This window comes from Durio zibethinus, chromosome 17 (assembly GCF_047325235.1).
Source record: "Durio zibethinus cultivar Kanyao isolate XHJ-2024 chromosome 17, ASM4732523v1, whole genome shotgun sequence".
In the NCBI taxonomy this organism is placed as follows: Eukaryota; Viridiplantae; Streptophyta; class Magnoliopsida; order Malvales; family Malvaceae; genus Durio; species Durio zibethinus.
Window position 1 is genome coordinate 4,298,540 of NC_143178.1, and position 25,953 is coordinate 4,324,492.

General features: G+C 32.3%; 2 protein-coding genes, 2 long non-coding RNA genes and 2 pseudogenes across 9 annotated transcripts; all 6 read right to left on the reverse strand.

The window, feature by feature from the left end:
• Window positions 1-1,587: 1,587 nt before the first annotated feature.
• LOC111278581 (uncharacterized) lies at window positions 1,588-5,563 on the reverse strand. Of its 5 annotated transcripts, none has more exons than XM_089746170.1 (5): window positions 5,422-5,563; window positions 4,647-4,698; window positions 4,450-4,497; window positions 4,018-4,231; window positions 1,588-3,881 (listed from the first exon to the last, which is right to left on the reverse strand). In XM_089746170.1, the coding sequence occupies exon 5, from the start codon at window positions 3,875-3,877 to the stop codon at window positions 1,910-1,912; it is 1,968 nt and encodes a 655-aa protein (XP_089602296.1). In that variant the 5' UTR covers window positions 3,878-3,881; window positions 4,018-4,231; window positions 4,450-4,497; window positions 4,647-4,698; window positions 5,422-5,563; the 3' UTR covers window positions 1,588-1,909. The 5 variants fall into 5 exon arrangements, with proteins under 5 accessions (XP_089602296.1, XP_089602295.1, XP_022720982.2 ...); XM_089746169.1 differs by having other exon boundaries at window positions 4,450-4,502; XM_022865247.2 differs by lacking the exon at window positions 4,450-4,497.
• Window positions 5,564-8,858: 3,295 nt separating this feature from the next.
• LOC149513967 (uncharacterized) lies at window positions 8,859-9,961 on the reverse strand. Its single transcript, XR_016329084.1, has 2 exons — window positions 9,828-9,961; window positions 8,859-9,028 (listed from the first exon to the last, which is right to left on the reverse strand). It is a non-coding gene; the product is annotated as an uncharacterized LOC149513967 (long non-coding RNA).
• A 1,257-nt stretch (window positions 9,962-11,218) lies between these two features.
• LOC111318735 (uncharacterized) lies at window positions 11,219-15,297 on the reverse strand (annotated as a pseudogene). The gene is made up of 8 exons (XR_016329083.1): window positions 14,980-15,297; window positions 14,497-14,581; window positions 13,823-14,113; window positions 12,882-12,966; window positions 12,255-12,306; window positions 11,998-12,101; window positions 11,762-11,870; window positions 11,219-11,609 (listed from the first exon to the last, which is right to left on the reverse strand). The product of XR_016329083.1 is annotated as an uncharacterized LOC111318735 (transcript).
• Window positions 15,298-16,522: 1,225 nt separating this feature from the next.
• Window positions 16,523-18,279, reverse strand: LOC111287159 (disease resistance response protein 206-like). The gene has a single exon (XM_022877454.2). It carries the CDS (start codon window positions 17,808-17,810, stop codon window positions 17,256-17,258), a length of 555 nt encoding a protein of 184 aa, XP_022733189.2. The 5' UTR covers window positions 17,811-18,279; the 3' UTR covers window positions 16,523-17,255.
• A 2,991-nt stretch (window positions 18,280-21,270) lies between these two features.
• LOC111318746 (dirigent protein 5-like) lies at window positions 21,271-21,933 on the reverse strand (annotated as a pseudogene).
• A 1,981-nt stretch (window positions 21,934-23,914) lies between these two features.
• On the reverse strand, window positions 23,915-25,219 carry LOC149513968 (uncharacterized). Its single transcript, XR_016329086.1, has 2 exons — window positions 24,566-25,219; window positions 23,915-24,468 (listed from the first exon to the last, which is right to left on the reverse strand). It is a non-coding gene; the product is annotated as an uncharacterized LOC149513968 (long non-coding RNA).
• Window positions 25,220-25,953: the final 734 nt, after the last annotated feature.

The window sequence follows — 25,953 nt, forward strand, 5'->3', positions numbered from 1 at the left end:
TAGGCATAAAAAAGACTTCCATGACCTGGTTCTTATCAAATCCAACCTGTAGTTTGTCCAATTCTATCCAACAGAAGCCTAAAAAAGTCCTTCTCGGGGTGAATTGGCCTCCCCTAACAACTTGCCAGAACTTCCCTCGACTAATCTGATAAAATGAGAACATGAAAGAAGCCGATTATGATATTTCATCATCGAGGCTTGAGCAGCTTTGGACTGCCTTTCAACTATGAAGCTTCAAATTTATAATATAAATTGTTAGTATACTACGTTGGGAACACAGATCATCAATTGCAAGGCAGCGTCGCCATATATCAGTCAATAGAAAGGATATCACAAGCATAACAACTAACATTGAAAGAATTTTCAAATTCTGGATGGCATCAATAAATTGATTAAGCTCCTCTTCCTCAGTTTTCAGGCACCGTACAACCTCCTAATCATGTTCCGGTCAGAATATTCAAATTGATTAAGCTCATCAACCCTGTATGACCTCCCGGACCTGTTGGATGATCTTGACAATACAAGCCTTGATAAGAGCTCAAATCAACCAACGCAAAACATGCAGTCAGGGACTCTCCCACCTGCACAAACAGAGTCCTACGATGAGATGATGAGGAAACAATCACGAAGGCTGCATTCTTGGCCATCTATAGAGGTGGATGCTTTTGAAAGAGGTTTTAGCACGGACTTTTTGCCCAGGATGAGAGCACATGAGAGCTCCACAGCTTTATCACTTGCCACCTTTACTTCCTTGCTAGAAGCAGCTGATGAACTTTCAAAGACGGCAAATTTCAAGCATGAGGGTCTATAAAGGGGGAATCTACACATGCATACAGAACTTGGTGTTGTAATACCACCATACAAAATAAATGGGGACAAGAGGACGAGAGCAAATAGGGATTCTAAAAGATGTTGTAATACCCCAAAAATAAAGTTAATTTTTCCTTTTCTTCCTTTTCCTCGGAACTTTTTAGTTTAGGTTGAAATATTAAAAAAAGAAAATGGAGTTCACAACAAGGAATTTCACTTAGCTTTCACTTTCAAGAAACTGTAGAGTTGCTTTGTGCAAAGTCATCGAAGATTTAGAGATTGGAGGTAACAAGCAATTTTCAAGACTGGTCTAAAATAATCGTAGGTGCAACAAGTTTTTCCCAGTGGAGGGGAGGGCCAATCGCCTGACTGTTGGGTTTAAGAAATGGCGGCGGCTTTTCGTTTGGTATTTGAAAAATGCCAATTCAAAAGACAATCACCAATCCATTGCTTAGTTTGAAAGAGAAACAAACATCGAACTAAGAGAACAAGATACTGAACTAAGAGAACATGATAAAATTTCTGACGATTTGTGCATTCAAATCTAATAAAATATTAAAATTTATATATTTATATCATATTTTATAAAAAAATTACATTTTAAAATTTATATTAACATAAAATAAAATATATTTTTTTAATTTTATTAAACTCATATGATTATTATTAAAATTTTAAATTACATCACCTTCATATTTTTTTTATCATTTTTTTTTATATTATATTTGTATAATATCATAAACATGTGATAAGAATAATTTACCTTTAAACCAAGCATAGTTCCAATGAAAGCTTTATTATAACCATAATGTTCGACAAACTGACTGACCTTACAGGCACTACCCTGTATTCACAACCTGCTGGACATATGTCAATATTTACAAGAAAGAACAAAGACCTGAGTCATTACTAGCTACATCCTACCTGATCCCCTAAATTGCCACACGAGTAACAAAGCTTCTTTTTTTTTTTTTTTTTCTCACCATCTAGACGAATAAATGACGACAGCTTTCTAACACTTTGAGGAGTAACAAACTAGAACCAAAGGACACAAACAAGAAGGAAACTGGGCCAACTTCCCAATAGCTGTGAAATAAACTTACATCCAGCTCTGAGGCTCCATAAAATATTTACTTGGCTCTGATGGATCACCAGCCAACCCCTCACTATTGCCCGAGCCAAGACCAGAACCACCTACTAGCATTCCCATCAAACTCCCACCATGCACCCTACCTTCAGGAACAAAAACAGAGAAGCCTCCTTCCCCAACAGAATTACGAGCATTTGGAATTCCATATTGATTTAAACCAGAACAAGTTCTGCCGGCCAAAGCTTCAATGCCACTCCCCAATTTCATGATGTCAACATTCATGTCCTCAGAAGTAACAATCTCTTTCATCTTCTCAGACTTGCAAAGTTTAGGGTCTTGGACAGTAGGCCCAAGTGTTGCACCCCCATGAACCCTCTTATCCTGAACAAGGCCGCTGTGGAGTGCACAGAGACCTGTCTTGCCCCTTGCAAAAGAGTTACAAGAACCAGAAGGCTGGCTGCCGTCTTCTGACCCAGGATGGCCCCACGAGCATCTCTTCCCTCCACCATGTGCCTTGCAGAAATCAGTGCTACCTTGTGCACTTTTGCCACACCCTTCAAACTTGCATCTCTTGCCCCCACCATGACGAACACAATAATCAGTACGGCCCCTTGCACTCTTGGTGCATGCAGGCACAGCACACCTCTTACCTCCACCATGTGCTACGCAAAAGTTGGTTCCTCCATGAACACTCTTTGTACAAATGCCACCACCTTGGAATGCACATCTTTTCCCCCCTCCATGACCCTTACAGAAAGGGGTACTACCTTCAGCACCCTTGGTACACCCTGGATATGTGCATCGTTTTCCACCACCATGTGCCTTGCAGAACATTGTGCTCCCTTGTGCCCCTTTCGTGCATCCTATAAATTGGCATCTACGGCCACCTCCATGTGAGATGCAGAGTCCTGAGAGGCCTTCAGCACTCCTTGCGCAATTTTCTTTTTGACATCTCTTCCCACCACCATGACGTATACATAATCCAGATTTCCCTCTGGCAGCTCGAGTGCAACCATCATGACCACATCTACGACCACCACCGTGGGCAATACAGAAATCAGTATGACCTTCTGCACTCTTTGTGCAACCAAGAAATTCACATCGCCGACCGCCACCATGGGCCTTGCAATACACAGTGCGGCCCTCTGCCCCCTTATGGCAGCCAGGTTTTTGACACCTCCTGCCACCACCATGAGATATACAATGGCCAGAAGCACCTCTGGCCCCTTTTCCACATCCTTCAACCTGACATATCTTTGAACAAGAGCTGCGGTGTTGTGGCTGTTGTTGCCGTGTTATCCCAGACGTGCAGGTGACTGAGCTTTTGGGTGTAGTAATCACGCTTGAAGAAAGGTTTGGAAAAATGGGAGAAAGATCAATGCTTCTTCTAACTCCCTTGAGGAAGATGCTAGTCTCTTTAGCTGGTAAACTCTGCAATGGTGGCAAAGCCATCCCAGGTTTCCAGCGACAGGAAGTAGATCCTTCATCTGCCCCATCAACTGCTATTGGCATCTCAGTACCTGACTGAATAGGAGAAGAGTTAAGATGGTCACTAGTGATATCAGATTCAGAAGGCCCAGTGGAGAGACTCAACTCCAGGTCAACTTCTGGTTGCAATTCCAGTCCCTTCAGAAAATTTGCACTAGCAGATTTCTTGGGGTTGATTGCCTTTTCATTTCCAAGTTGGAGGGTAAAGTCCAATTCAATATCCATTGAGGACTCTTCATCAGCTTCTTTGGATGAAGATGTTGTAGTACAAGCAGTTGTTAAACTCCCCTTGCTGTCTGAGGAACTTGAGGAGCGGCCTAGTCCAAGACACAATGTCGACCCAACTAGCTCACTGATGGATCCATCCATCAAATTCCACTTCCGCTTTACTCCTTTTGATATTGACATGTGAGGGATTGCAGAGCCAGGGTAATCGAGACGTAGAACAGTATCCGCATTATGTGGAAACCCAGTTCCCCCAACTTGCATTGAACTACCCAAAATATTGAATGCATTCAAAGAATAATTAGCAGAAAACCCCAAGTTTGAGAACCTGCTGTCCATTTACTAATAGCTGAAACCAAATAATTAAATACAGACCAAATCTCAATTGCAATAAAGCAGTCAACCTGACTTCCAGGTGAAGACAATTAGCCACAAAACTAGGGTTAGATGTCGTTGAGTGAGTAAATGCCACCCCCACTAACAAACCCTGAAGTGTCACAGCGATCCATTTACTTAAAAAGTGATTTAACCCAAAATTTAGCCAATCAGTTGTAGCAAAAGAAGATAAATCAGTGCAGACCAGACAAGTTTACAACAAAATCATGGTGATCCACCATCCTGTTCCAAAATAAAAATAAGAAAGTTGAGGCTCAAAGATTTGAGATAAGCAAAGACCAAAACATAAGGAAAACAAAATTAGATTCTTAAGAAGCTAAAATCTGCCGAATTTTTAAAAAGGTTACAGCTCTAGAACATAATATTAGTAATGCAAATTTATATATGCTGACAGGATGGAAATAGAACCCTATTACAAAAGACACAAAGTGAGAACAAACGTCATCAGCCAGCCAAAGCAGACAGCACCATGCCGAGGAAGGAACAATCTGAACTATCATGAGGGAAAAAAAAACAGCATTATAAAAATACAGCTGGGCATAACATAGCTAAGATGTGATTTTTTCAATACCAATTCAACATAAAAACATATAATTTCGCAGAAAAAAAAAAATAAAAATGGAAGCAAGAAACTTACTTAAATTATGAAACGATAAAACTTGGAGAGCTCCAATATTTATCCACAATTCCTAAAAAAAAAAAAAAATAGATATCAGTTACAAATTATAATTGAAGCAATCAACAAAATTAAAAAAAAAAAAAAGAACATTCTGAGGCGAGATCTATGAAACAATTGACACTGGATTCCTAATGGTAAAATGAATTACTAAAAATAAGGTTTCAACTTAAAAAGAAACTTTTCAAAAAATACCTCAATTTTTAAGCAAATAATTTAAACTAAACGGACTTTTCTACGAAATAAATTCAGAGTTTAAAGGATTTGCATTGTTAATGAATTTGCTAAAATAATATCAACAACAAATCCTGATAAACACAGATACAGGCTAGAAAACCTGTTTGGTTGCTGAGAAAATAGCAGAAAATTAAGGGAAATGAAAGATAATACCGATTTCCTCCTTCATGATTCAAAAAAAGAAAAAACTGAACTTTTCACTTTCAGCTCAAGAAAGAGAAACGTATTGGATTCAACTCGATTAAGGTTTTATAGAAATTCACGCCTCTTCGTTCAAAACATAAAACAAAGGAAAATAACTTTTTAAAGTAAATTTTCACTAATGTTTTGAATTTCACGGCAGCCAAACGGTCTAGATATTAACAGATTCATAAGAAAGTTCATAAAAAAACAGCTACTGTGAAACTGGACGGGATTTTAGAAAAGATTAAGCATTCGAAACGCAAAAAAAAAAAAAAAAGGAGAATTGTGCTAGGAACAGCGAAATTTGAAAAATTACCTTTGAAATCGAATTGTATTCAATCGGAGAAAAGAGAGCGTACGAATGAAGGATAGGGGAATTTTTGGACTTTAGGCGTCGCGCCTGCGATAGAGAGAGAGAGAAGTAAGGCGATTAGAGAGAGAAAGAGGGAGAGTGTGGCAAACAAGGAAGTGAAATGGTGGAAATTTAGATGGTTCTGGCACGTGTCTATGATAGCTGCACGTGCTACATTCAGAGATTTTAAGATATAATTAATCATGATTATATGTCAACCGCTCACTTTTTTGTTTTAATGGTGAAAAAGAATGGTTTGCCCTTTGCCATTAAAAATAAAAGTAGTTAATATCATGAATAATTTTTAAATTATAATAAAATATTTAATATAAAATTTAAATTTAAAAAAATTTTAATATAATATTTAAATTATAAATTTATTAATTAATATGATATTTTTTAATGTAATTAATTTTAAATAATAATAAATAATAAATAAATAATTTTTTAAATATGATATTAATTAATAAATTTATAATTTAAATATTATATTAAAAAATTTTATAATACTTTATCAATCATTCCTAATATTAATCAAAATTAAAGTTTAATTTTAAACTTAAAACATCATTTTTTTACTTTTTTTTGTTAAGTTGGGAGGGGAAGAACTTGGAATTTGAGAGAAATATATGCTATTATTTAAGTTTATATTTCATTTTCATCCATAAATAATTTATTTTTTATTTTTTTTCAAACTAGAGGTAAGTGCAAGGTTTCGCTCATATTAATATTATTTATAATTGTTTCATCTATAATTATATATTAAGTTCATTTTTAATATATTTATAGTGAAAATTTTTAATTTTGTAAAAAAAAAAACAAATTTCATATATTTTATATTATTAATTATTTTTTATTTTTTATTATATCTTTAATATTATGCGTTACCTCATTATTTTTGCATGTTAAATCTAAAATTTTGTTTATTAATAAATGTAATAATTGTTTATATGTTTGAATAACATCTTACTTTTTTTTTTTTTAAGTAGAAAAAATCTAGAAGTATATATTAATTGGGTGCATGGGAACACAACTCATGTCCTTTATCTAGAAGTATAGCGTAATGGGTGATGAAAGCAACCGATGGAGGGAGGCTGCTGCCCTTACCCGGACTCCAAAAGTCAAGCTCATGGTTCGGTTTGCGTGGCGACGCGATATCGAACACCCCAATGCACACCCCATTGGTCCACTCCACTATCTCCAACCTTAGATGCGTAAATAATAGATTAATGGATTTAATTTATATAAAATTTAAGTTTGATTAAATTATTATTAAATTAAATTTGAATTAAAATAAATTGATTTATCAAACTAATTAAAATTAAATATATTTAATATTTGATTCAAATAATTTATTAATTTAATCACATTTTTATATAATATAAATTTTTATTATTTAAATTAAAATTTATTGTTTTATTTATATATTAATTCACACTTAAATTTTAATTTAAAATAGAGCATAAAAAATAAATTTATTTTTTATAAATTAATTTAATCTAACAATTTTAAATAACTAATTTTTTATTTAAAATCGAACTTTAACCAAATTTTAAAAAATAATTTACAATCAGAATTGAAATTTTTTATTGTGTCAATTCGTCACAATTAGATTGTACCCCTGTCCACCTCACCAAACATAAATAAAAAAAATACATTTCCTCTGACACATCAACGTGGCACGTTGTTTTCATAATTGGTCGTCGGCAGCGAGTCGTCTTTGTTTTGTGCTCCCTAAGTCCCTGCACTTTCTCGTGGGACCCATGTGCTTACGAACACAAACTTCGATATCTGGACCCATAATTTTCACAAAAAATATGTGGTGCTATGCTCATACAATACAACGATATCAGCGATTGAAAGGTCAAAACTTTTAGGAACCACAAATCAGTCAAAGAATCAATTTCTTTTGATTGATTTAATTGATTAAATTTTTTTTTTATAAAAAAATTCTAAATTTAAATTTTATCCATAATTATTTATTTAAATTATTTTAAATACACGATTTATGATAATTTATTTTAAATTATTAAATATAATATATTTTATTTTAATTTAAAATTTTGAATAATTTATCTATTTTAGATTTTTCAATACCAAAAATCAATTTCCCTCATCTTTTAATCTCGCAACCAATCAGACTTTTGACACGTAAAAACTTATCCTCACTACTTGCCGTCTGATCTTCATCTATATGTCGAAACATTAAACATTAATATTATAGATGTTGGATGTGTTAAATAATCTGAATGTAAAAAGTGAAAAAAAAAATTAATGATTGTGTATAAAATTAATAATATAAATTTTAATACTAATTTTTATTAGTTTAAGTGGTAAATACTTCGATTTTTTTTAAGTAAAATTTTAATTTCAAATTTTATGAATAAAAAAAATTTAAGAGAATTTATTCTCTTTATAAAATTCAATTGATTTAATTTCGAATTAATAAGAGTTTAAAATGATTATCAAATAAAAAAATACATAAAATTTAATAATAAAGATTCAATATATGATGTTCAAATTATTTTAATAAATACTTTTTCAAATTCTTTAATATTTATCATAATATTAAAGAAAGTAATTTGAGTGAGTGAAACCAATTTTGACTTTTATTTAGACTTATAATAAATTTTAAGAATTGAAAGATTTTTAAAATGTAAACTAAATATATAAGAAATTCAAACTCCATTTTGTTTTAAAATTGACAGCATTGTATTTGTGATTCAAAACACAAAATTAAAAGTAAGTTTTAATTGGCTTGAACTTTGAAACATTGCTGACCTTTTTCACAAATGACTTTGTAACTGTGTTGTGTATAAAATATAGATGGAAGCAAAGCCTTGATCTCACTCTTAGTTTAACATGTACTGATTTACAAGAATAATATATAATTTATTTATATTTTTTAATGTAATAGATATCAAACTTATTTTTTAATAGATTTTGAAATATTAAATTCATTTAGTATGAAAGAAAAGAAAGATGTTAAGTTTATTATGCTTTTTGAATCGAAATTTAATTTAAATGATTTATATAATTATATATTATATCAATTTAAGATTTAAATTTAAATATTTATAAATTTTTTATTCTTAAATTGTATTTTTTAATTATTTATTATTTATGGATTTTTTTAAATTATAAGTAAAAAAATTATAATTATAATTAAATAAAATAAATTAATCAATAAACTGTAACTTAACTAGTTTGTGTCAATCTTAAAGTTTAGAAGTTTAGTGGGGTGGGGCAAAAGCCAATCACCAACGTGGTTTCTTTATTTGCAATGAAGAATATGCTAATTAATTTTCGGATTATTTTTTTTTTTTCTTGTTATTAGCGTGCAAGTGCTATGGTGATGCACGAGTTATTCATGTGACTACCAACCCAGCCCAAAAGTACATTGTTAGAATCGTCATTAGCATTATTGCCTTTGCATAGTTTTTGTCACATGAAAAAAAAGCTTATTGTCTGTACAACATCTGCCACTAAGGTCCCACCTTTAAATCCTTCCATCTTCGTTTTACACGCTAACTTCACTTATTCTCTGCTTTTCCCCCTCTCATTTTATTTTCTGCACAAAAAAAAAAAAAAAATCCTGAAATCCTTTTTTTATAATATACTTAAATTATGAGATAAATAAAATAAGTTAATATTTGATATATTATTAATGTATAATTTTTATATATTATTAATAATTCAAATGATGATATTTTATTGATAAATAAATATAAATTTTTAAAATAAAATTTATTAATTAACAAGATGTTATTTTTTAATTTATTTTATTGATAAATTATTATTTTTTAATTTATTGATAATATATAAAATTTATATATTGATAATATCTCAAATATAAACTCAAATAAATTTGTTAGATACTCAAAAAAATTGGTAATCTTATATGACAACAATGGTGGATTCTAGCATTTTCATATGCTGCTATAATACGAAACTACAAATGGACATAATAGGGGGATGCTTACGAAATTTAACATCAAATTCTGAAACATATTTGGATGCTAATGATGTATTTAATTTAACTAATAATTCTTGCAATAATGAAGTTAATTATTGCTACAAAGGTAAGAACAGTAAGGAAGAAAGTGGAGTAGAGCATTGGACAGATAGGCAAAGAACGCAGCAGAGGTGGAAAAAGATAGGTTAAAGGTGAAAGTTGCCAAAGAAAGAGGCCAGAAGTGGGGTTTCTCCACTTTCACAATCATCTTTTTAAGGCTGATTTTTTTATTCTCTGTTAAAAGTTTTCATGGATGGGCATGGGTCTGCCACGTCTGCACCTTCCGTATGTGTGTACACATTGTTACCCCACTCTTGAAGAGTTAAAGAAAGAGAAGAATTCCCACAATACAAACCTCATTTTTGAGCCAACCTGGCCTGCTTGACCTTTAAAGTTCTCTGTGTTATATCAGCCACCAATTAGAGACATTCAGCAACAAGAAAATCATATGGGATGCAATTATACCCTCCTGTCTCGGCTCATGATTTGATTCAATATGTAACAAATCCACGCGATAAATCCATCATATAAGTAGATATCATCAATAACAGGAGCAAAGAATAAAGTGCACAAAAATGTGACTTTGATATCTCACTCCAACCTCTAATTCATAATCTCAATCAATGTTACAGCAGCGAAGACGAGAAAGAGAGTACCGCTGATGTAGGCAATGGCCTGCAGAAGAATCAAAAGAAGATTTCATTTATATTTGATGGATGAAATGTATATAAGAAAGCTTAATATGCTTCATTTGATTAAAGTTAACAGTTGCAATGACAGGGCAAGGAAGAAGATGTCCCAATGGCACGCAATCCTCGCAGCCCCACTGTCGATATATTCCAAACTGAGGTTTAGTCATATGGGATAACAGTATTTGATGGCCTGAACATGTTGGTCCAACCAATGCACCTTTTAAAGGTACAAATACCATGATGACGCTGACTAGGTTAATGGACTAGACGATTTATACCAAAAGAATAAATCTGTCTGGCTATATCATATGGTATAACTTGCTCAAACCAAACTTTCATTGCATACTCTAATTTATTCCATGAAAAGATCATCATTGACTAGATCCGCATGGACATGTATGGCCACAATGTGTTTCTAACAAAACAATAATTTGGAATAATTTGCCAATTATTAGGCTTGATGAGGAAAGGAATAAGACAATGTTGGGATGCTGATAACATTAAGTTCGAAATCACGCTAAACCCTGACGAGGATTGTTCTATGTCCATCTGGAATATCTTGAAGCATTGAACTTTCCACTATATTGTTGATTGCAACGAAGATTCAGTTTTTATGCATTAGAATAAAGTTATTTATATGTCATATGATCAAGTTACTGATTTTGTAAATTCCCATCTATGCAGTAAAAATGAGGCCTCTGATCCTCCTTGCCTCACTTAGTACTAAATTGCAACACAAGGGGAAAAGTGAAAATTTTAATTGGATTAATAAGGGCCCTGATTTCTGAAGTCAATTAGTTGTTCTTGTTCAGCTGACTGATTTAAGCAACTTTGACTTATATATTTGTATTCCGCAATTACATTTTGGATTAATGTTATGAATGGCTCCTCAAGTATAGTGAATGTTAAATATAATACTTGAATTTTAAAAATCTTTAATATGATACCTAAATTATAAATTTGTTAACTAATGTAGTATTTACCCTTAATGTGATTAACTCCAAATAATGACACATGACGGAATATTAATTAACAGATTCATTCAAATACCACGTTAGAGAATTTTAAAGTTTAAATATCATATTGAACATTTCATTGTATTTCAAGGTAATTGTAACTTATCCTTATTAGAAAAGATTTGTAACAGTAGCACTATCAAATTTCAATAAATCCTGCCTGTACACATTCTAATATTAAAACAAAATTTTCAGAAGAAAAAAACAATCCTTTTGTTCCTGATTTCACAGTAAACTTGCTAGTTTTGCAAATATACTAGCCTGTAGAATGCGGCTGCAAAGAAAGACTATTTTTGCATTTATTCTTTTGCGCTCAAGTATATGGTACCAGAGGAGATATAAAAAAGGTGTAAGTTACCAGAGTAGTAACACCATGAACAGCTAGTGCGCCTGCAATGACACCAAGAGGTGAAGAGGCTGCTGCTAGTGCTGCATGAGAAGAAAGGAATTAGCAAATCATTAATTCAGCCATCATAAGATAAATATAAATGATCCATTCTAAATTTCTAATAGTAACAAACTTGTGGCAATTATCATTAATTGAAGGTATGATAAATGTAAATTGCAGCACTGGCACTGACCGATTGTGCAAGAAATGTTTTATCACCCCACTCGGCAACGAAAACTAAGAGGAAAGTGCTAATAACAGTGTTAGCAGCAGCTAAGATCCCAGCTCGATTTCCAGAAATTCTGAAACTGTATTGTATTATACAACAAAGTGTGAAACTGATTTAACTTAACTCTAAAATAAAATAATTTACTTGAAAAAAGGACCCATATTGGAGCTTGAATATCCAAGGCAGGTCAGATAACTTACGAAATCATATAAAGAAGTGGTAGTTTGACCTCCTTTTGTTCATCTTCTGCCGTTTGATTTTCACTTGACACAGCATCAAGCAATGTTGAAACTCCAAATTATATCTGCAATTTTTTGAACTAGCTTACTTTTCGGCTTATGTCAGTTGGGAACGAAATTCCAAACTACAGGTTACTCTATAGCATATTTCTCAGCATATAATGTGCTTTCCCATCTTCACCCCACAGTTAAAGCCTAAAAGTTAGAAGATAATATACCAGAAGGCAAACTGCAGCAATATCATCAATAGGCAGATCAGCCTCACCAAACCTGGGCATTACTAGTCTAATGTTAGAGAAAAAAAACTTATAAACCAACCATACTAAAGTTCACATCATGACAATTGCTTTACCAAAGATATTTTGAAAATAATCTAATTTGCATTATAATCTTAGTGCTTTTGAACTGTACAATTATTTAAAAGTCTAATGATACAAAAACTTTCTGCAGAATAGAAAATTTTCACTCTTTCATTAATTTAACTTCACTTTGCAAATATCCAAGTTGAAGCTCATTAGGAAATGTCTCAAGATAACACATTTGTTGCATTTAGTGGCATTACAATATGCATTAAATCAGTATCTACAACTGCCCTGGGATAATTGAATTTTATCGGCCCAGGATTATATTGAAAAACTCAAGGGAAAAACCTGAATGGAAGGATTTCATCAACATAGTGAAAAGTTCTTCCGAGAACAACAGATATGATTGCCATTGCCGTGAACATAATAGATAAACACTTCAACTATTTAAAAAGATTTTTCCATGTCTTTTCCATGAGAAGCACACACCTATAAGGAATCTTACTTAATGAAATTAAAAAATGCAAGGGACTTCTAAATCACCATGCATGGGCAGAACAACGTACGCAAGTGCACCAAAAGTCCCAATGAAGATTACAGCAGCAGCATTTCCAACAGTTAAAAGTGCCTGCATATAAAACATCAAAATCAGGGTGCATTCAACAGTTGATTTTCAGTTTTAAAACTAAGAAATCTTTACACATGTGCTAATGGAAAAGAAAATGGTTAAAGATGGAAAAAGAAAAGAGTTAAAAAATGTTTCTTCTGTTAGCACTAAGAAAAAGATTTCGGATCACAATATCTACCCCAGCCAAAATGAAAATGGTGGATGACAAAGAGTTTATGTTATTTCAAAAAGAAATAAGATACAAAATTTATGCTTGTGGAAACAGATATTAATCTGTCTAGACAAGTAAATTTGACCCCCATTTATAGAATAGCGTCTGAAGAAAAGATCATTGACAGATTCTTTATTAAAACTAATAAAATATTACTAAAACGATTTAGAGTTACTGCAATGAAAAAGGTTTTGTCTGAAAAAAAGATCAGCAAGAATGCCTGCAATAAAAGAAAATGCTTCAATTACTGTGGTTCAAGATGTGTCCTCATATGCGCAAAAACTTTATTCTACCAAAAGAACAATTAGTAATGTTTTTCTTCTCTATTTTCCTTCTGAACTTACTTTGGAAAGCATATTGAATTAGGAAGTAGTTGATGTTTAAAGCTAAGAAGGGGAACAAGAACTAAAACAGTAGCAATATCACAACATTCACAATAGTCAAATACAAAGATTATAAAGATCAGTTGCCTAAACATTAAACTCTAAAGGACACAGGGGTCTGTTTAGTTCTAAACAGTTAAACAAAAGAGTTGCTTTAAGTTTCACCATAAGGAAGCGGAATCACTATGCATAGGCCTTAATTTAAACAATAAAAGTATCATAAATAAAAGTTACAGGGAGATTTTCCTCACAGAAGCAAAACCTGTCCTAACATCGCCAAGGTCTCCTATGTAAGGAAATGACTGCTACCCACTAGCAATATCTGAGAGAGCAACTGCTGGTTGTGACCCTTGAAATGTGAGCAACCCAAAAAGAACCATATACTTTAGCAGATTGTTAAACAATGTATTTGAGACAGCCAAATATGTAGCTATATAATTTCCCTTGTCAAGTTATTATTCACAGGTGCATGATCCAAAACACAACAATCCTCTGATTTGTGCCTCAATGCGATACTCTCTTCCCAGTTCTTGCAATCAACATACTTATATTCCTAGTTGAAAATGAAGTGCTCAGAGAAATTCATATAAACAGCTTCTAAGCCAAGAGAAGAACGCCTATAGTGCAGACAGAGAAAGCTACATAAATGATAGGTAATATACATCAAAGGCTAATATGATGGGTCAGTCAACAACAATAACTGACAAAAGCAGAAAATTACTACAATTAAGATTTAAGAGAATACCCAAAACAATTTCTTTCCAGATTATAACTTCCGTATATTTTCATTAAAGGCATGATATTGTTAAACTTTGCATTTTATCCTCTACCAAACTGAACATCATATCTAAAAGTACTGTATTTGAAATTTGTCTTAACAGTAGTTAAAATTAATTAGAACAAAGAAGAAAAGGAACTTGATTTAAAAAACCTTACCAGGCTATGCTGACGTTCATCAACCTTTTGCAGAAGACCCACAAACCACTCGTCACATGTGCTTACACACCAATTTCTATAACACCTACATAAGAAAAATTCGTATAACTCTATAACTGAAACATTTTCTCCACTCCCAACCATTTGCATTGCATCTTGGCACTTGATATTGAGAGAGCAAATTCAAATTATACGAGATTCTTCGTTAGAAATAGATTGGTATACGTGCTTTTTTTTTTTTTGTTCTGGCACTTATGTCATTTCAAGTAGACATTGTCAACCATCCCCCCACTAGACAGATGCTGAAACTACCCCGATTAACCACCCACAATTCAGAAGCATTTTCCACCAGCAACCCCTGTTGCTTATGGGTTCACAATTTGCTTTTTAAGTACAAGTAGACAAGCAGGGTCCAAAAGAAGAAGAAAGAAAAAGTTTTAAAGAAATGACCCTTAAATGGTTAACAAGAAAATGAAAGTATACCTGGAGAAAAGAAGGCTTTGGTGGCGATAAGATAGCTTGGAAGAGTGCCTCTTGAAGAGAGAATTAACATTGAAAGAAAGCAAATGAGAGGTGAAAGAGTTGGGGGTTTAGGTCATGGAGGCAACAGTGAATGAACAACCAATCCGCTCTCCGTGAGCGTTATGCCTCGCATTCTCTCACACTCTCAGGCAGCAGCTCTATGTTTCTGTGTCTCTGTTAACTCCTGGTTCTCGTTTTGGCTTTTGAAATGATGGCGTCCGTGGATAAATGGATGGATAAGTTACCAGGAGAATAGCGCCAACACAAAATTCAGTGGTTATCTACTTGACTGCATGTATTCTCAACTGTAGTCTTGAAATCATTCCTTGGGCTTAATCCTAGGTCTGTGTCAGAGAATTCTTGTTGCTTTCTGAGATCATTGGACCAACAACTATGGGCTTTTGTAAAGGATTTATGGGTTCACAAGAAACCGAAACCTAATTGCGCCTAAAATTACACCCATGCATCTATTTTTTTAAAGAGGGATTTGAATTATTTTTTTTTTTAATACAAAAGAGATCATAAAACGACAAGAGGATAAGGAATTTCAATATCAGATTTGAAATTTAGATTTATATGATGTTATTTTTTTAGAGTGATTATGTCAATCAATTAAATAAAATTTTAAATTTATGTAATTATTTTTAAATGAAAAAATATGTATTTATAATTAAGTAAAATATTTATCCGCATGTGTTTACGTTTCAATGAGTTCATTATATTTTTTATATTTGAATTTTGAAAGATATGGTATTTAAAAAAATAAAATATACAATTTACATCTTAAATTTTTAAATAATATATCATTTTAATCTAAATTCTAATATTATTAATTTAATTTGTCCATATAGTATTTAATTAGTATAATTTTATTATATACATATTATTTGTTAAATAAAAATATTAAATATTTTGTAAAAACTTTACAAAAAATAACTTATTGATTCTAAATAATTTTTACTGTTCAAGTAAAAAATAATAACTATCTTTAATTTATATTAAAAAAAATATTAAGAGTATATATGGTAAATATATAACTTAATAATATTTATCAAATACCATATATAAGTTGATATAATTAATAAAATTAGAATTTGGATTAATATGATATATATATTACATTCTAAACTATTAACAAATCATACAAATAATTTTTTAAAACTATATATAAATAATCTTTTTATTTAATATAAGATCTATCACATTTTAAATTACTAACAAACCATGCTCTGATTTTCTTTATATGATTGGCATTGGAGAGAGAGAGAGAGAGAGAGAGAGAGAGAGAGAGAGAGAGAGAGCCAATGGTTACAATGAATCATGCAGCAGCCATTTCTTGTATGCTTTTTTGAGGATTAATTGGTACCTACCACTGTCGGTGTATTTTGACTTTTTCACTAGACTATAGTTGTTGCAGCTTTAAAATTTATATATGCATATTGACAATGAAATCCAAAATATATTGAGAATTTTTATATGTACCTTTTTACCAGAAATTAGATCCATCTGCACTTACATTGCTTTTTTTTTAGGCAAAAAGGCAAAATGTTGCCTGAACTTCTGTTCGAATTCCATTTTTCTAATATAGAAACTGACTGATGGAATTTACGGATAACGTGTGAATTTTAAAGACAGTCTCTTTCGATAATGATATGCACATGCATGATCTATATAGCAAGGCAACAAGCAGAAGAGTAAAGGAAACGCACATTTGCACTAATGGAATTCCATTTTGGGACATCTCCTGTCCCTTGTGGTGAACATGTGTCCAATAGGCCAAGCAGAATGACTTGATGATAAGAAACATGAGAAACTAGCTGCAAAAAGGTGTCCCTTCTCTTAAATTTTGGATGAAGAATTAGAAAATTGGTTAACATTGGTTCTTTTGCTTTGGAGTAATTCTCCAAATGCTTTGTTATAATTCCTACTAACATTAATCTCATACATCATGCAAAGTTATCTTAGATCTCTACAAGACAGCTCGGCAGTTTACACTCGGAATTTTATCTTGAAAATATCATGTTCAAATCTTGAGATCAGTGAGGAGTGTGATTTATTGGATGAGATATATTTAAATCTCTTGTAGTTTAATCCTAGATCCAATAGGATTCAATACAACAGAATGAAAGGCAAAGAAATTAGAAATTGAAAGGGTTCAACAAGAATAATATTATGGAGGGCTGTATTTGTTTCAATACATCTCACTCACTTGTTATCCCATTTTTTTGTTTTCTTCTTCACCAGCATTCATAGAACTTGATATCAACTTTGAGCCTGAAATATACAGCACCTTCAAAGGAATCAGTCGTCAAAGTTGCAATTCCCCTGTGCATGAAAAAGTCTCCGGTGCCACCAACCACAGAAATGTCTCTTGTCTTCTGCATCAGGGGATCAGCTCCAACGAAATTTATGGTGCCCTGGTAATCTGTGCTGTTGAGAACAAATGAAAATCCTAGCCAGGCGGTGTACGTGTTTTTGGTATCATAAAGATACATGCCTTGAGCCCTGCCAACAGGCTTTGAATGAAGCTTGTTATCCAGGGTAATGGGATCATCAAAAACGGCAATGTTCCCGAAATGGAACTCATCTGCCAGGATGGTCAGGTTAGCTCCTTGTGGTGCTGCAACAATGGAGGATGTGGCATTCTCCTTGTTCTGGCCATTGTAAATAATGTCATGGAAGTAGAGAACTAAGTGTTTGCATGGTTTATATTGCTGTTTCTTGAATGGATAAGCTGAGGATGCAACAAGAAGCATGAAAAACAAAAGAGGAATGTAACTTTTTGATGCCATTACTTCTATGTCTGATAAAAAAAAAAAAAACAAAAAAAACTAAAGAGCAAGAAGGAGTGTCAAAATCTTAATGAATGAATTCTAGTTATGCAAGCAATTATGAGGTGGTTTGTTCTCCCTCTGGGGTTCCCTTAAATAGAGCCAGCTACATGGATTTGGCTGTGGAAGTGATAGGTCAAGGAACAATAATTTCAATATCTCACGTCCAAAGTGGCACAGGATCTTGTACCTGCTAGGCAAAAATGATGCCATCAATCATCCATTGTAGACTTTTCCGCTTAAGCTTGTCTCTGCCGCCAACTACTGTCACGATAGCTTTATTATACATTCAAATTTAAATTTAGACCTAACAAATATTGAGAACCAATATTAAACTTCACTTCATCTGAACCATCAGCTCCGCTTGTATTTATTTTCTTGTTAAGCAGAAAAAACAAAGTGTTGCCACAAAAACTCCAACATGTATCCCGATTTCGTCAAAAACTCAAAATCAACAGGTGATGGAATTTACATATAAAGGGCGACAGATTTAGAGCCAGTCATCTTCGACAATGAACGTGATCCAAATAGAAAGGCAACAAGCAGAATGTAAATGAAAGGCATATTTGAGCAAATTGGACATGGAATTCCTTTTCGAGTCTCTTGTCACCTTGTCGTTGGACTAGTATCCAATAGACCAAGCAGAATGCATGAATTGATGTATATGAAACGTATAATTGAGAAATTAGCTCCAAATTAACAATGGCATCCTTTTTCATTTCGTGTACCAAATTTTTTTTCTTTGCAATAAAAATAATAATTAATCGAATTTAATGGAAATTAACTTTGGGATTGTCTATGAAAACGTGCAATGTGGTCCCTTGATTTATATAGTCTTACCACTAACATTTTTTTTCAATGGAAGTTTGGAGAAGATTGGTGGAGTAGGTTTGTTGGATTTTGATTTTTAGTGACCATCGGCTTGGTTGTTTTTTGGTAGGTGAATCAATTATTTCTTCTTAAGGCTGCCCGTAAGAATAAAAAAGCGTTTTTGTTACTCTTTTTTTTTATATATATAATATGATGAAACGAATGACTTACAACTCAATTTTGGAAATAATTAAGATGACTCAGTATGCATAAAACCAATGCATAGGACAATTAACTATTTCATGAATCAATTGTCATATTATTAGAATTGATATTTAAAAATTATAGATTTCAAAAAATTTAAATACATAATATGTTTTTCGGTCAAATATATAATAAGATAAAAAAATTAAGAATAAATTAAAATAAGTTGTTTATTCAGATAAACTAAAAAGTAATTAATTAGCTAATCAATTAGATTAAAACAATAATTAAACGGTAGGTTAAATACTTATTTTGTCTTTAAAATATATCATTTTGCCATATTAATATTTAAAAAATAAAAATTTATAATTGAAAACTTAAAATTTACTTCTATACATATTTAGTCTTTTTTTTATTATTAATAGTGTTAGTTAATTTATTGAAGAGATAAAAATATCTAATAAAATTATGAGAGGTGGTAAAATGTCACCCTATTTTTATCTTTGAATTAACAAAATAAAAAAGAAAAAATCATTTTATGCATTTTTTGTTTTTGAGATTAAAAAATAAAAAAGGCAAAAAAATAAGAAGAGAGGCAACGGGGAAAACTATAAAAGAAGAGGAAAGAGTGAAGGGACAACAGGAAAAGGTGGCGTAGGTGATCAGTGAGTCACTGACCAGATCAACAAATATGATAGTTAAAACTTTTTTGTTTTTTTCAATTGTTTTTTGGATTTTTTTTTTTCTTTTCATGTTGATATGCAGTGGATCCATCACTGACATGACAATAATTAAGCCACTGCTTGATTCCTAACATTTTATTGTTAGTCAAACATGTCATGTCATAGCGAAATTAGCTTTCGAAATAAAATGTTCAATGAAATACAAATTTAAATATTTAATTATGAATTTTAATTCTTTAAATGTTAAATTGATAGAAATAATATAATATAGTAATCAAATAAATATTTAATCATAAGCGGTATAAAGGAAATTAAAAACTTTAGGCGATAGGCATGACTTTGAATGTGATGCTTTAAAATTAAAATCGCTGAGTCTCACTTAAAAAAATTAGTTACTTTAATTGGTTAGGAATATGCATACTATATATATATATATATATATATATATAAACATTTCGAAAAATAAGTTTGTTAAAAAAATTTTGTCTAATTACGTTACACAAGAAGGAGATTTAGATGATTAAACCAAAGTAATTAACTTTACTAATTGATAAAACTTTAGTGGTTGAAAAAAAAAAAAACTTGAGAAATTAAAATTCTAGTAATATTTTTGATCATTTGTGATCGGATAATTTTATTACAACGGTATATGAAGCACAGATCATAATTTTTTTTTTTTGAAATAAAAGAGTAATTATAAATTATGTCATCTCAGCGGCGCTAATTTCGTGGTTACCGAGAGTAGGCATGAGCTGGACAGACATTTAATCCTGGCTCCAAATTGAAGAACGTAGTTTGAGCCGGGCCGAAGATCGTTCCTTAGCTAAAAATAGCCCATAAAGTTTGGCAAAATTAGCCCATTATAAAACTGGATTAGACCCATGAACCCAGAGATATTGCCATAAAACTGACCACGGCTCAAATTCCGGCCTGACTTACAAGTGAACAGCGCGTTAAATTTGATAATTTGTATTATTGTATTATATAAAATATTATATTTATATTATATTTTACATAAAAATTATATATTATAATTAATATAGATATAAAAATATAATATATAATTTTTTTATTTTAATAAACTTAATTATAATTTTTTAAAAAATTTTAAATTATGTTATTTTCATATCTTTTATTCATATTAATTTTATATCTTATCAATTAGAATTAACATATCTACGTACGTCAGTTTAACTCAATTGAAATAATTAATCGGCATCATCAAATATTTTAGTAATTTTTGAACAGTTGAAATAATTAATTGTGTACGTATCATTATAGGCAAAAGAATTAGTTTATAAATGTTGAATGAAAGTGGGACATGTGGATATCTTCACCTCTTAAATTAATTCTGAAGCACTCTGGCTCTATGTCTCCTCTTATATAGCACATCCGGCCGTTGAAAAAAATTGTTGTCAGAAATGTCGAACCAAGAATCAAGGTGTTCTATGTTGATCCGACAAAAAAAAGTTGACACTGCTGTGGGGCCAATAGTGGGAGTGGATGGAGGAGATTGTGTATGAACCTTCGGCTCCGACCATGGCAAGTTAGGCCAAAACCCCATGGTCAGCTATGATTGTATTTCGCATCAAGATCATATAACAGAAAGGAAATTATTTTGCTAATTTCAGAACAATTTCAAACTGACCATGATCTGCATTGAAGTAAAGCTTTGTATCCAAATAGAAGCAAACCAATGACATGTGCATGCAAATTTGCTACCACATAGATACAGCATGCAAAAATCACGTCCAAGTTTCAAACTCCAAAACTTAATGCATTCTCTTTTTATTTGATCCAACCAAACCTAGCACATGGGAAAGCAAGTCTATATATTCTTTAATAGCATTCATACAACTTAATATCCATCTTAAGGCGAAAATATTTGGCACCCTGAACAGTATCAGCCTTAAATTTAGCAATGCCTCTAGCCATGAAAAAATCTCCCGTTCCCCCAACAAGGGACAGATCTCTAGTCTTCTCCATCATCATATCCGCACCCATAATGTTTATAGTTCCCTTGTGATCACTTGAGTTGAAGATCAAAGTGTAAGCAAACCAAGCATTGTAGGTAGTTTTCATATCATAGAAATAGAAACCTTGTGCTCTTGCAACCGGATGAGAAAGGAGATGCTGGTCTTTTGTGATGGGATCATCGAATACCACAAGCTTCCCGAAGTCCTAGCTTAGTCTGATTGGTAGCAGCAGCAGATGTGGCATTAGCCAAGTCATCGCCACCGAAAAGGATGTCATGGTAGTAGAGAGCGAATCGTTTGCACGGTTTTTTCGGATTCAATATTTTTTTGGGAAGCCGAAACTGGGTAGAGTTGAGATACTCTTAGGAATAAGAAGACAATGCAACATGATTTCTCTACAAGATATCTCATGGATAATCAAGCTACTTTAATTGATGCTTCTGTTTGATAAAACTAACTCTCTTCAGATTTATATATATAGCAGTTGTCGAAGAGGATAAACACTGTTTTATTACACAGACACACCCAAAAAAAAAAAAGGAAACTAGCTGACGTATTCTGCTAAGTATCAAGAACTCTGGAGAATATACTTTCCTAACAAATCCTTGTGGCCATTTCAGTGTGTGATTAGTGCTTAAGACAGCAGTAGTTTAATCTATTAAGTCAGCAAAGCATGAAGCTTATATGGAGCTGGTGGTCATACAAACTAATGTCAGAAAAGACAGCCGCAGGACTGAATTTATCATAATAATTAATAGCTTGATTTGGCTTTGCTAATTATAGATCATAGTTGAAACAAAGAAGAAGAGAAAGTTTTAAATTAATTACCAACTTCCATAGACTATAGACCAATTGCTTATTTGAAAGCAACAACATGCTGATATAATTCTGACTTTGTTCTTCTTGGACTATTGCCACTCGACTCTAATTAGGGGAACAAAACAAAGGGTTAAACCGGTTGGTACCTGTTAATTTGTTAAGGTTTTGATTGTTAGATTTAAGACCGAAGGCTCAGACATGCACCAACTCTATTTTTTTGGTTGCTAAATGAGCATAAAGCAAGTTGAATAGCGACATAGTATCTCTTCAAATCTTCTACATTTTTTTTTTTGGGTAAAAGTGAGTTCGTATCATTGGGATAAGAGAATATATTACGTGTTAAAATTTAAATCTTAAATTTATTGAATATCATTTTTTTAAAATAATTGCACGAACCAATTAAATTAAACTTCAGGTTATTCAAATCTTTTACTTTGATTTACTGAAGGATAAGTACTGAGGTCAAGTTCAAAGATCTTCAAGTTGTACATCTTGTAGAATTTATTAAAATTATGAAAAGATTTGAATAGAAGAAGAAGTGATTGCATAAGCAATTCTAGAACTTGGGCATGGAGCAATGATCTCCCTGCTCCTTTGAGCAGAGATCGGCATCAGCAAAATTTCAATATCCTACTTGGTTGTGAAAACTACTTGTTCCTACTCCCATTAACATTTAATTAGTCTTTTCTTAATCTCCTTTCTCTTTGGACAATGACATGAACTAAGGTTTGTTGTCCAGAATAATAATGTTTTCAAGATTTCATCCTCAAATCCACATGACAGAAATTAGTCTATCTGATATGCAAGTTTTTAAATATCAGAGGGCAAATTTATTCACTTCAAACCACAAGATACTTTTATGTAATTTACGCCCCCCAAAAAAAGCAGGGCAATTTCTGGATGCAGCCGTGCTGAGTCGATCAATTCCAAGGAAATTTCCAACTTGAGTTTTTCTGGATTTGATGCGCAAAACAAGAAAAGAAAGAAATACCAATCACTACCTTCACGTAGCTGGGTCATTCGTGGAGAGTATAACTCAGCATTATCCCACTTCTTTTCTCCTCCTTCACTCTACTCCTCTATCAAACTTGTTGAATAATGCAACCCCAGTTTCCCTGAATGAGTTTGGCAATCTTTAGTTGGTCCTTATAGATTCCATTTTCATTTGTTAATATCTTTATTTTGCCAATGGATCAGTCTGATTCCACCGCTAACCGACCATGACTTTCACAAGCCATTACAAGTCTGCCCTTATTACTCCAAAGATTTGCAGCAAAGTCAGAAGCAATCCTATGCTTGGATTGCAGCTATATACCCCAAATACCACTAGAATCTCTAAAAAATTCCCACTGCCAGTAATAGGACACCAAAAATATTCTTAGCAAGTACCATCAGCTTTCAGCTACTGAAAACAGGGTTTCATTTTTATTTTATCCTGTTTATGAGAAAGCTTACTAATAACGTTATTTCCCTCTAATTCTATCTCTTTAGCATATTAATAGTCCTACTAAGGCTTCTTTGAATTCAAGAAATTCCTCAGGCAGTTCACATTTCAGACAAGCTCGAATCAACATTGAAAAGCAATTCCAAGTGCAATAAATTTCATTGATGTAAACTGTACATGAAAATTGAACAATTAAAAAAAAACATACCGTTCAATTCAAGCAAAGAAATACATTCATCGAAACTATTCAAAGAGAGGTTGAAAATGATCATAAAACTTCTTTCAAAATCGGGCTACACAACAAGATTAACTCTCACCAATCTCTAAATCAACCAAGCTCCTACAGAAGGCAAGACTTGTCCAAATCCAAGCCATGTTACCAAGAAACTCACCAGCTAAACTAATTGCCATAGATCCTCTGATCATCACCAGCTTTAAGGTTTAGCCTGAAGAACCAATTTATCAATCGCCTGAGGTGCTTCTCAAAGGATATCAAATTACCTTTTTCTCTTATATTCTACAGAGTCCTGTTTTCATAATTGGAGGTTCCTCACCTCAATACGTAGTAACTAATTGAAAGAGAGTAGATTTCATGGAAATCTACCCTGCCATCCACTTTGCATCCTTGTTACGAAGCCTATAAACTATACGGCCCTTGGTTGAATCAGAAGGACACTCTAACTCTGTCACCAGGCAATACGCTTTCAAATTTCTTTCGTATCTTTCCCGAAAGATAACCTAGAATTAAATCTTCATTGTCTAAAAGAACTGGAAACATACCATTGGAAAGTGACTCGGTAATTAAACCTTTATGAACAAAATTTTTTTGTCTCTCTGCTTCGCGACGGTTTTCTCAAACAATTACTTTTGACTACCCTCTCACTGTCAGGGCCCCTTGAACTTGCTTTCTCGCAAGTTATTGTTCTTATTGTTGACTCCTTTCTCGGATTGAATTTTACCCTGCTACTGAAAACAAAGAATGAACTTTATGGAGTTAATTTTTCATTGTTGACAAACAGTATGTCAAGATTCAAATTTTAGAAATTGCATCATCCTTGATGACAAATAGGTTATCTAAGGTATCGGTTTCATCAATTATCAGACAATAAATGCTTCAAAAGCATGAGGTTCCATCTGGTTTGGATTAAAAATCCTATCTTGATCCTCATTAACACATAATTATTAGATTAAATTACCAATTAACAACAAAACTGGAAGAGTAAGACGCAAATACCACCAACCAAATTCAAAACTAAACAAACCCACATATACTGATGAACCCAAAGTAATTTAGACAAAATAAAGAGAAAAAACGGTTTTTAACAGTAATAAAAAAAAATGAAACAAAAAGAGAATAAAATTTTGGAAAAACATAGATAAAGATGATGGCCTGGAGTGTGAAGATTGGAGCAGAGGGAAGCCATAATCACGAAAACTTAGCTCACTTGTCAAGCGGGAATGACTTTCAATCCTTTCACTCAAAAACTGATGTTATCCGGTATGAGTTATTCAGTGTGACGGGGCTATGCTTTCTAACTTACGCTACCCTATAAAACAATGACACATCGGCTCTTGCTAATACTTTTTAAACTTTTTATGCAATTCTTTTTAATTTCTAATGAGACATGTGGCCGTGCGCTAATTTTTTTTTGCAAAATTAAAAATTAAAAATTTACTTAAAAATGATAATTCAAAATTTATTTTTTAAATTAAAAATAAACACCAAATCAAATTATTAAACCATTTGTATTGTAAATCAAAACAAAACCAAACAGGATCCAATTCCAATGGTTAGTACAGTATATGTTTTTTCAGAAGGAACAGACGAAAGATATCCAACACGACACGGAAAGGAAACCTTACCGTCCAAATAGCCATTGCCATTTGACACTGTTACACTTTTTTTTAATAAAAAACCCTAATATGAGAATTTAAAAAATTATAAATATTAAAATATAAATTTTAGATTTATTAAAATTTTTTAAAATATAATTATGAATTAATTTGGTTAATTGATTTAGATGCTGATTTCATTTGAGACTGTTACTTTGACTTCTTACTGCCGAGTGCCCACCAAAGGACGTGACACAACGAAGCTTTTGATTTTTCGGCAATAGCATTTTCTGTGCTGCCCCCTTCAACGTATAACTATTCAAAAATAATAAGAA

Bases quoted from the DNA above. Each gene is read 5' to 3' on its own strand.
- LOC111287159 (XM_022877454.2), bottom strand. From the start codon at position 17,810: ATGGCATCAAAAAGTTACATTCCTCTTTTGTTTTTCATGCTTCTTGTT.
- LOC111278581 (XM_089746168.1), bottom strand. From the start codon at position 3,952: ATGGACAGCAGGTTCTCAAACTTGGGGTTTTCTGCTAATTATTCTTTG.